The sequence below is a fragment of the Gadus macrocephalus genome, chromosome 16 (assembly GCF_031168955.1).
Source record: "Gadus macrocephalus chromosome 16, ASM3116895v1".
Taxonomy (NCBI): Eukaryota; Metazoa; Chordata; class Actinopteri; order Gadiformes; family Gadidae; genus Gadus; species Gadus macrocephalus.
This window is the reverse complement of record NC_082397.1, coordinates 17,474,592-17,486,642: the sequence shown is the minus strand read 5'-3', so window position 1 is coordinate 17,486,642 and position 12,051 is coordinate 17,474,592. Positions and strand designations below refer to the sequence as shown.

Below are 12,051 nucleotides of genomic sequence, written 5' to 3'. Positions count from 1 at the left end.
CTCACCTCAGTGCCTCTGTGTTGTCGATGCTGGTCACCTGACCACCAAGAACATTCCTGTTTAGTATCTAGCATGCGAACACGGCATATCATTCTAAGATTTCACTTTACACACCAAGTCACAAACACGACAACCACAAAACCAGAACCAAATTAAGAATAGATTAATTCAGCTTCTGCAACAGCGGGGAACATTCCCATTCTTGTACATTCAAAATGCTCTTTCCCAAAGGCGAGCCCTGCACGTCTCGAGCCCTGCCCAGTCTGAGGGTTACGGATTTCAAACACGTAGCGCCGCTTAGCAAAATGTCACTGATCAATGCCAGTCAGCCACCGTGGTGATGCTGGGGAGACTGTTATCAGAGCGCGAGCGGCATCTGTCAGTGAATGTTCAAACCGACTGGGGGGAGCAGGGCTCCCGTCTCCGTGGCTGATATGAGCTCCGTTTGTTGTGCTGCAGCTGCCTCCCGATGCCGGCCTTGCTAGTTTGATGGGCTGTAATTGAGGGGTTTTCGGGGGAAGATTTGTCTGTGTGATTGTCTGCAATCCGTCCATGGGTTTCTGTGTGTGTGAGTGTGTATGTGTGGATCTGTGCATGGGCTTCTGTCTGTGGGATTGTGATAGTGTGTGGATGTGTGGATCCGTGCATGGGTTTCTGTGTGTGTGTGTGTGTGTGTGTGTGTGTGTGTGTGTGTGTGTGTGTGTGTGTGTGTGTGTGTGTGTGTGTGTGTGTGTGTGTGTGTGTGTGTGTGTGTGTGTGTGTGTGTGTGTGTGTGTGTGTGTGAACATGCATTTCTATGTTAGTTTGTGTTGTGTACATTTTGGGACAAGCGGCCTGTGATGGTGGGCTCCCGGTCGGAAGCACACTGTGTTAGGAAGGCGTACGAAACATTTAAAATCCTGCCTAATTCTTTGATGTTTTTTAGGAAAAAAAATGTAGGCTTTTTTGCCTTTTATGAAGTGGACAGGGGAGTGAGACAGGAAAGTGTGTTGACGTATAGAGGAAGCGACATGTGGCATAGGTACGGTGTATATTAGGACATCGTCAGAACTCTCCACCAGATCCTGAACTTCAGGCAGAGCTGAAATACTTATTGCCTGATGCACTAGATCTGATGCTACCCTAATATGTACACCCCACAGGGGACGGAGGTGGGAGTGGATCCCCTACAAGGCGCTACAAGGCGTGTTCCCTCCCTGGATAGCACACTTCGAGTAGAGCCACCAAGCCGCCCTGCTGAATTCATTATTAAAGGGGTAGTTCGGAATTTTGGACATAGGGCCTGATTCCCAAGTGAGCATTGGTATTCTTTATCATTGGAGACAGTTTTCAACACATTTCATTCAGTCCTTCTAGTTACAGAGTTCGCTCGTGCTAGGCTAGCGCACGGCAACAGGCAATGCTAGCCTGCTATTAAAGACAGTGTTACCCACTCCACAGTACACCCAAGGTAAATCAATTATAACGACAGACTATAAATTTAAATGTCTGTTTATAGAATAATGTTAGAAATAAAACCAACCTTGCATTGCATTGCATTTTGAGGGAATTGCTGGGTCACAGCAGCAGTGTTAAATTCCTGGTACTACGCTACGGCAGCGGCGGACTGATACCTAGGTTACCGGCTCTAGTTTGTTTACCTGCCGCTGTCATTGCTACAAACGCAGAGTACAGTGAACGAAGGAATTCTATTAGCGTATTCAATTAACAAGATATGGCCACGTTTGGAGGACTTAGCGATGCATCTGCTTTTGAAGACGACTATGAGCAATTTGTTGTATTCAACGAACAGTACATGTACGAGCCGGTGTTTTGATGTCCAAGCCAGCAGCAACAAGCCACAGTTGAGTCCTTTCTGGATCTCGCACTGGAAATTGGTGGAAACTTTGTGGTGCCCATCTGTAGCGTATATTTCCACAATTTCTAAAAGCACACTGAACCACCATGTTGCCTAGTCGTTCAATTGCGCTTCTGTCCCACGCTTCTCTGTTTACGTTCTTCTGTCGTGATTCGGTTACAAAACTAACCGGCGCATAGTAAAATTCCGCTTCTGCTGAGCAAGTAGTCCCTCGATGATTCATGCGATGCAAGGTTAGTTTTATTTCTAACATTATTCTATCAACACAGACATTTAAATCTATAGTCTGGCGTTATAATTGATTTACCTCGGGTGTACTGTGGAGTGGGTAAGACTGTTTCTAATAGCAGGCTAGCATTGCCCGTTGCCGTGCGCTAGCCTAGCACGAGCGAACTCTGCAACTAGAAGGACTGAATGAAATGTGTTGAAAACTGTCTCCAATGATAAAGAATACCAATGCTCACTTGGGAATCAGGCCCTATGTCCAAAATTCCGAACTACCCCTTTAATCGTGCAATACGCCAGCAATGATCTGAATAGGTCTACCGATACATGTATACTCTTGTATACTCTTATGCCCTTTACAGCCGGCTAACAATAGCCCATCGCTCTCGGTGGAAAGAGAACATTGTGACTTTTATGTCTGACTTATAGTCTCAAGTATAAAAAGGTGTCTGCTCTCACACTGGAGACCGTGGGAGTTATAGCCCTAAAGCGCTAGAGGGTGAGCAGGCCTCAGCCGGCCCTGATCACCACGGAATTGGTGCCATGGTGCTGGTGTGTGTCCAGCTGAGGGGAGGTGAAGAGGGGGAGTTCAATCGCTGCCAATCATAATGACCTGATCAATGATGACCATATTGTCTGTTGGAAAAACCATTGATCTGCCCTCATCCAGCAGACGACTGATCTCCCTCTGAGAGGGGGAGAGAGAGGGGGAGAGAGAGGGGGAGAGGGGAGAGAGAGAGAGGGAGAGAGGGAGAGGGGGAGAGGGGGGGAGAGAGAGAGAGAGAGAATCTGTAATGGAGGTGCTCTCTGTATAGAGCATGACAATTGTGCTGTGCGCAGGTAAAGTGTGACATATGCCTTCGCTGGCTGTGCCTATGTTGATGATATAGATCCGTGGGCAATAATATTCTCTGCCAAGAGCAGGATATAACCAACTGTTCCCGCATCCTGGGGGATAGATGGTTGATCAATAACACACACGTGCACACTGCACACACACTCTACTCGTCAATACATGTCCTCGCCTACACTGATGCTGAGGCTTGAATGTACTAACAATTAGTACCTTTTCAGGGAACATAAAAACAGGCCTTGAGTGGCACGGCTCAATAGACAATTACAGGCCCTGTCCCCCCTAGGAACGGAGTCATTCTGCCAATTCGCTCCTACCATAGGAGAATAGCAGCGCTGTCGATTTTCTTTTCAGATTGCTTCGTCACTAGGGTGTCCGACTAATGGTCTTTTGTTATTGTCTGTGTCCGAACGCAGCCCCTTTGTTAATTTGTACTCTCCTTCTTCCACAGGTTCCAGATTTGATCTGAATACAGCAAAAGGTAAAACCAAATCTCTTTGCTTTCTCATTCATGTGTCTCATCTTAGTTTAAAAGTTGACACCAACGGTGATGATCTGTTGCGATTGAGTATGTGTTGCGATGTGTCGATGGATTTTCATGGCTAATTAAAACAAAAAGCAAAGCACATGCAAATCACAGGGAGGCATGTTATTTGTGGACACAATCTCATGCAGGGCCAATCCCCCTCATCGTCATATTAACGCATACTGAAAAATGATGAAAAACCTGGATAAACACAGGTGTGTGAGCAGCTGGATAGGTAGTCTGACCTGCTGGATGTTGAATTTAGACGGCTAGACACCATGTCTAGCAGTATTCATATGTAGTGTGGCTTTTGTTTTTAGTCAAAGGAACCAAATACCCTGTTTTATTTTGACACATTCAAAGTATACACGAATATAACACTGTGTTTGGTGTAGTTGTCCAAATAATGTGCCTGCCATCCGAGCTGCATCTGTCGAGCGATGGAGGGAACTACAGTAGCTGTGTGTCTTCTCTGTCTATCCCGGCTCAGATGGCTTCTGTAGAGGTCTGTATCTGCAGCCTTCCCTGCGTGGATCCCAGAGTATTTTAGTCCAGAATAATCCCCTCCATCTGCTGTCTCCTCCACTACGTTGGAGCGCTCAGTATCTCTCCCTCTCAATCTCCTACTGTCTCTCTCTACGTCTCTGTCTCTCGCTCTCTCTTTCTGTTCATTTCTCTCTCTCTCTCTCTCTCTCTCTCTCTCCTCTCTCTCTCTCTCTCTCTCTCTCTCTCTCTCTCTCTCTCTCTCTCTCTCTCTCTCTCTCTCTCTCTCTCTCTCTCTCTCTCTCTCTCTCTCTCTCTCTCTCTCTCTCTCTCTCAATATATATATATTTCTACCTCTCAATTCTCTTTCTCTCTCTCGCTCTCTTGCTCTCTCTTTCTGTCCATTTAGCTTTCTCTTTCTCTCTCTCTCTCTCTCTTCCTCTCTCTGTCTCTTTCATTCTCTCTTTCTTTCTGATCCGTCATCCATGGGACTTCTGAAAGCGTTTCTTTGAAGGTCACAATGTCTCCTGACCGCTGTCCTTTTCTCTCTCCTCCCCTCGTCCCCTTCCTCCCACATGTTTACGGACAGCCCCACCCCACCCCCCTGCTTTTCCCCTCCAGCCTGACCAATCGTAATCTGGAATCTCCTTCCATTGAGTCAGATGACGGCCTCCATTCAGACCCCCTGCAGACTGAAAGACTCCTTCTGTATGCACCCGGTCTGTACTTCTGTATAATGTGATCAGGCTCCATGTGCCTCGCCACTGTGGATCATAAAATCACAATGAATAACAGACACCGTGGTAAAAACAGACACAAGGATCCTATCAACGCTGTGGTGAAGACACCGTGGTGGCCCCGGCATGTTTACACAATCACACACAAGTTAGACTTAACTGAACGTTGACTGGGGTCATTGTATCCCAGTACGCGTTGTAGCAGCATCCCCCAGAATAAAACGGTTGTGTTATGTACCCTAGCGTACCGCCGCCATGCATCACCATCGCAAAGCTCGTGCACACCAACGTAAAGTCCCACCACTGAAAAAAGATTTTCCCCTCGCAAACCCACATAAAAAGGCCTAAGCTTCGCAAGTATATATTAATATATTATAAAAGATAAATAAATGATATATTATTATATTCATATATTATTAATATATGAAGATATTATTATTAATTTAGCTAATGAATATGCTGTCAGGCCTCCACAAGCGTGCCTTTGGTGCTCCTCCACCGACACCCTGCCCGGCCTCGTACCTCGTACCCCTGGGTGCAGCCTCCCAGACGGTGGGTCTAAATAGTGTTCTTTGTGGACGGGTGGAACAGGGAAAAGGCTGCATGGTGACACTGATAGTCAGTGTTTAGTAAGCCAGGGGGAGGGATTACTGCTAATATGAATGAAAGAGTGGCATGATTTTGCCTGCCGTTCTATTTCTGGAAACCTCACGTGCCTATTATTAGAAACCAGCAGGGCCAAAATGTTGTACTTACCTATGGGTTTCTGTTTTTTTTAACCCCGGCGACGTGCAAACCTCAATTACATCAATGACATCGGAAATACCAGACGTATGACATCAGCGCCTCAATCTCGCCATGTCAGTGGTGTACGACACAGGCCAGCATCGGCAGCACGCTGCTGGATTAACAATGAATTGGAGTGGATTAGTGTGTGTGTGTGTGTGTGTGTGTGTGTGTGTGTGTGTGTGTGTGTGTGTGTGTGTGTGTGTGTGTGTGTGTGTGTGTGTGTGTGTGTGTGTGTGTGTGTGTGTGAGAGACTTAGAGACCTGATGATAATAAGGGATGGTCCCTCCTCTGACGGGGGCAAGTGGGTATTATTTGGTAAAGCCGGATACCTTAAACAGATACTCATAATATCCTGAAATCATCACAATTTGGCTTGGTCACTAATGACATCACAGACGCATGCGCGCAAACACGCGGGCACGCACACACACAAACAGGAAGTGAATTGGTATCGACTTGCTTCAATATACATTCCCAATAGGAGCCACAGCTCTCTCTCCCTCTCTCTCTCTCTCTCTCTCTCTCTCTCTCTCTCTCTCTCTCTCTCTCGCTCTCGCTCTCTTCCCCCCCCCTTCATTAATTCTCACTCTGGTCACATTCGTTGTTCTGGATAATCAGACTTTCAGAAATTATTTAATTCCATCAAAATAAGGGTGGCATGCAGTGTAAACCCAATGAAACCATCTACATAATGTATTTTACATTGAGTTTCTGTATGGATGTAGAGCCATTGTACCGCGTGGCCATTGTCATACGGCGCTATGATTACCAAGTGCTTAGGTCGCCGTCAAGTGCTTAAGGTAATGAACACGTTGAGTCTGCCTTGGCCATATTCACACACCCAAAGACGGCCCTAATTGAAATGCTACGAAAGGCAGCTTTAGGGCTAATCAGCTTAGAGATGTAGTCCGCAGTTTCACAGATAATAAAGAGGATCTCAGAGAGTCCATCACACACACACACACACACACACACACACACACACACACACACACACACACACACACACACACACACACACACACACACACACCCTCTAATGAACACTCAGGTCTTAAGCTGCTGAGAACAATGAGGGGAAAAGGGCGGGAAGAATGAAAAGAGAGAAGAAGAAAAGAGAGAGAAGAGCTGCTATGTGTGGGAATGTGTCTTAGTCAGTAAAGGCATGCACTTTATTTTAAGAGTTTTATAGGAAGGTTTTGGACAACGTTAATGAGAAAAAAACAGCAAAAGAAGAATTCTCTTCTGGAAGTGAGTAGAGGTTTTCGGGTACATTAATTAACCATTACTTTACAATAGTTAATGCAGTTAGTCATGCAACAATTGTTTGTGCGTTTGATTGGACAGCGTTATCTATTAGCTGTCAGCTGATTAGCCACGCATTACTAGTGTCCCGCAGGAACAAGCCACCCCCATACAACATGAACACCATTAGTTAAAATGAGTGAAAGATTACTAGACCATTAGTTGACTGTAAATAAACAGTGAGTTAATTGTAAGTTAATGCTTATTACTGCATTCACTAATGTTAATTGATGGTTGATTAATGTACCCTGATTGGAAAGTCTTGCAAGTCTTTTTGCCTCGCTTTGGAGCCGGGTAGAGGAACACAGAAGAAGAGTGGTGCGGAGGTGAAATGTGACTGGATTGCTGACGCTGACTCCGAATGTTCCCTCGCGTCCTCCATCGCCAACAATATTGAAGGAAGTGACAGAATTGTCCACTGCTTACGCCCAATACGTCGTATCTGTATTTTTGCCGATTTAAAGGCTTAGTCTTTCCTACTGCTTCATCATCTACCTGTACCTGTATGCACATCTCATACATTTGATACAGCTGTTATGATGAAATAATGCATTGACACTTAAGCATTTGCTCTGAGCTCACCAGCATTGGGTTTTTGGGATATCTTTTGGCGTGGGAGTTGCCTTATAATGCCTATTATTCCTTATTTCTCTCATTCTCTTTCATTATTTTTCTCACTTTTTTTTTTCTTTCATTTTGTCTCTATGTCACATTCTCTCTCCATTGACTCCATTCAAATATGCAAAATGTTGAACAACCTGATACACACGCACTCTCACACTCACACTCACAAACCCACATCGTACATACTCGTGTGTTACTGTTTATTGGCAGGTCAGCATTCATCTCAAACTAGCACCTCTTTGACATCCTTCAACCTCAAATCACACCATTGGTCATGAAATCCAAGTACACCACCCGATCGAAACAAGAGCTATGAACCTGATGCTTCATATAGCCTGGGCCTTGGAAGGTGGTTTAGCGAAACCCAACTTTAATCAAGTGAAAGGTTGAAAGTTGAAACACACACCAGTTGGAATTTGCAGTGCGTGCTTCAGAGTTAGTGAGGGGCCAGACCTGAAGCCTTGGGCTATTTAAAAGGAGCTGTTCTCTCAGAGAGAGTTGGAACATTAGAACTTTGATCTCAAATCAACTTCTAAGTGCTATGCAGCGGCACCACTTTTCCATTCTATTCTATTCTTTCCATCCTTTTGCAAAGTACCCACAAGGTAGTGCCCTATTTTACTCTGCCGCTCTGCAGACAAAGGTACCTCACCTACATGCTAATTATTGTGCGCAAGCGAGCAGATGCTAACATCAGTGAGCGAGGAACAGACTTTAAGTGCTTGTGCTCTCCTAATCGCTGTCGGTAGCGGCGTCATTAATTGTTTCATCTACAAGTCTGCAAATTCGAGACCTAGCTGCAGTTAGCAGGGGAGACTCATGGATGCAGTTAGCGGCGGTTCAAAGAACGGCTCTGTAACAACAGAATACACTTGGCAGTGAGGTGACCTGAATCGACAGTGAAAGACACACAACATTTTTTGTTTTCAAGTCTGATCAAATATTCCAGATGTCTGGAAATAGTAACAGTTTTGATTCTAGTATTGTAGTCCAGAATGGTGCATAGAAAGAAGAGGATGATTGATTTTGAATTTGTATTCATCAATTATTTGCATTGCGTTGTTTGTGTTTTCTTGTTCATCAAAGGGCTCAACTTTCCATTTGGGGAGGGAGCTTGACACGAGGCAGACCTCCACAACGAGGACATTGTTGTCTTCAGTGTGCGAAACTAAATCTTAGATGTGTTCTCTGGTTTGCTGTACAGAGCACAACAAGCTCCGGTTGTCAGAGGGGTTGATTTAGAATGTGCCATGTTTGTGTAATACAATCTGCAAGATACACACACACACGCACGCACACACACACACACACACACACACACACACACACACACACACACACACACACACACACACACACACACACACACACACACACACACACACACACACACACACACACGCGCGCAAACCAATTCACACACACAAAGACACACAAGCACACACACACACGCGCTCTGACTTACTAACTCTCCGTCTGACTGACCGACTGATTGAATGACGCCACGCGTTTGACCCAGTTGACTAACGGAGGACATGTGTGGAAGGCCAACACACAGGTGGCAACAGAAGAGGGATAGCAGAGGAGAATAATTGATTAGAGCGAGACGACAGGAAATGTGGCCAGACGGAAAATAAATGGAGGCGAGGAAGGGGCAGGGAGACGGGATGTGATGGACAGCCAGCCAAAGTTTATAAAGAAAGTGTTTGGGAGACAAAGAATTAAATGGATGACCGGTGGCAAGCCAACAACTCTGTCACTAGAGGGAGAAACACATGTTTGTCTCGCATCTCAAAGAGAATACGCTCCTCACAACATTTTCTGTGAAGCTGGAATTTCCCTAATTATAAAAAATGCCACGCTGAGCCTGGCATTTGCCATAAACACCACTGTGAACCGAAGTAACTAATTGACATGAGTTACACCTGCTTTGGATCATTGATGCTTTTCATTTCAATTTCTAGGCCACATAAACACGTTGGAATGTGACGCACGTTTGAAACCCTGCTACATATGTGGACATCAAGGGTATCTGAGCTTCAGTCACGATGCTGACGACTTCCAAGTAAAATAAATGCTTCTGGCAACCTGTGTGTGTGTGTATGTGTTTTTTATGTGTTTGTGTGTGTGTGTGTGTGTGTGTGTTTTTGAGTGTGTGTGTGTGTGTGTGTGTGTGTGTGTGTGCCTGTGTGCAATCTTACAATTGATTTCCCTATTTGTTTTGGGCCTGATTTAGACAGCTCATGCAATATGTATGACATTATTATAGCAGAGGGGAAATGGCAATAAACATTGGGTATATTCTGTTATGCATGGGGAAATGAATGGTCAGTAATATGCCTGTCGAGGTCATTTCTAAAGGATAACCGTGGGGGTGGTGTTAGGAAGACGATGGAGTTAGATTTATTTTACGGTTTCCTCAACGCTTTGGAGAAGGGATTAATTCTGTCTCATCTTGGAGAGACAAACACGCTGATAAGTTATTCCATTTCAGCACCTTCCCACTGAACATTAATGGGAATAACCAAAAGCTTGGGTGCGTTTTCTTCCAATTCTCTTATATAACCGATATCTGCAACTGTCAAAACTTGGAAGGGCCGATTACTGATATGCAAAAAATGCCCTGCTTCCATATTTCCTTTTAAAGGTGAGGTCTCCGGGATATATTTTATTTACACCCCCTTTGAATAATTCACCGGGAATGTTTCCCGGATCGGGCTCGCTGGTTAAAGCCTACCATGGATGGATGTCAGGGTGTTTTTAATGATCTCATGCTGCATGTATCAGAGTGTTCCTGCTGACTCGAGCCGCTGCCCGCCTGGCTCCACAACCCTGACGGGATCCGCTGCCTAGTCACGACCCCCTGCCTGATCAGCAGCACCCTCTGCCTTGTCAGGACCCCCTGCCTGCTCAGGACCCCCTGCCTGCTCAGGACCCCCTTCCTGGTCAGGACCCTCTGCCTAGTCAGGACCCCTGCCTATTCAGGACCCTCTACTTATTCAGGACCCCATTCTAAGTCAGGACCCCCTGCCTAATCTGGACCCTCTGCTTAGTCTGCCCTCACTCTCTCACTCGATGCTCTCTCTCTCGGTCTCTTGCTCTTTCTTTCTCCCACTTTCTCTCTTGATCGTGTGTGATCTCTCGCTCGCTCCCTTCCTCTTGATCTCTCTGGCGCCCCCTTGTTTCATTCCCTATGTGTGTGTTTGTGCGGGCTCCTTTGTGTGTGTGTGTGTGTGTGTGAGTGTCCACGTGTGCAGCCAATCAAATGTCTCCCCTCCATTCTTTTTTATCATCTACCAACGCCTGCTCTCATCCTCTAATATCCCCCTTCTCGCTCCCACTCTCTCTCTCTCTCTCTCTCTCTCTCTCTCTCTCTCTCTCTCTCTCTCTCTCTCTCTCTCTCTCTCTCTCTCTGCCCACTCCTCGCTGCCGTCTTTCATCCTGCTCTTCATTCCTCCTCAGAAGTGTCCACAAAGCCAACCTGTGTCCGTGGAGAAAGGTGCTCTGGTTGACAACACAATAACATTAGCTCCTTCAACACCCTCCCGCGGAATGCTGAGTGTGTGTGTGTGCGTGTGCTGAGTGTGCGTCTCATTCTGTGTGTGGGTGGGTGGTGCCTGTCTGTGCTGTGTGTGCGTAAACCTGTGGTGCGGTGGTGTGTGTGTGTAGACATGTATTTTGTCTTCTGACTGATCTGGGAGCCACGTAGTCTGAGCTGTCAGCGCTGAAGAGTCATTGAAGCGCCGTCTCCCCCCCGCCGCTATGCGGAGCAGGCAGTAGTCAGACTGGGGCCTGCCATGTAATCACTGCTCCGTCCTCCAGGGGAAGGCTACTCTTCCTGGGGATGGATCGCACAAGGGCACGGCCGCCCAAAATATTGTTTTGCTTGTTTCATTCTTTATGATGAACGCACGCACGCACGCACGCACGCACGCACGCACGCACGCACGCACGCACGCACGCACGCACGCACGCACGCACGCAGGCAGGCAGGCAGGCAGGCAGGCAGGCAGGCAGGCAGGCAGGCAGGCAGGCAGGCAGGCAGGCACAGCCATCACACACACACACAGCCATCACACACACACACAGCCATCACACACACACACAGCCATCACACACACACACAGCCATCACACACACACACAGCCATCACAGACACACACACAGACACGCACACAGCCATCACAGACACACACGCACACAGCCATCACAGACACGCACACGCGCATGTCCCTTCCCTCTCTGAACTGTCGTCGTTCATCCCTCTTCCCCTCCACCCCCCCCCCCCCCCCCCCCTCCCTCATCAATCCCTCACTCCTCGCAGCAAAGTAGGGAGAGATGAAGGACGACCAAAAAGCCCAGATGACAGATTACCTGCTATATATAGTTGGTCTGCTGCAGCATTTCTTATTCATCTTTCCGCCTTGCGCCCACCCGCCCTCTCCCCGGCCCATCTCCCTGCTTCGTGGCCGTTGGACACACCGTTGGGGCTTACGCCCGGGTGATGGATATGGCTGGGGCCTCATGGTCTCCCTACCACCATCTCCAGACACTGTGGCTCCGTGCACTGGGGTAGGGAACCCAGTGGCTGAATTCTGTCCCATATAGTATACAGCCCCCCCCCCCACCTCCCCACTAACCCAATGAAAAG

The 12,051-nt window shown here is 47.0% G+C and overlaps 1 protein-coding gene across 1 annotated transcript in view; it reads left to right on the top strand.

Moving 5' to 3' along the window:
* The window catches only part of igsf11 (immunoglobulin superfamily member 11), a 94,516-nt gene that overhangs the window by 25,586 nt on the left and 56,879 nt on the right, over positions 1-12,051 (top strand). The window contains exon 2 of the mRNA XM_060074332.1: positions 3,388-3,417. Coding sequence (XP_059930315.1) covers positions 3,388-3,417 — 30 coding nt within the window. The remainder of the gene's footprint in view (positions 1-3,387; positions 3,418-12,051) is intronic.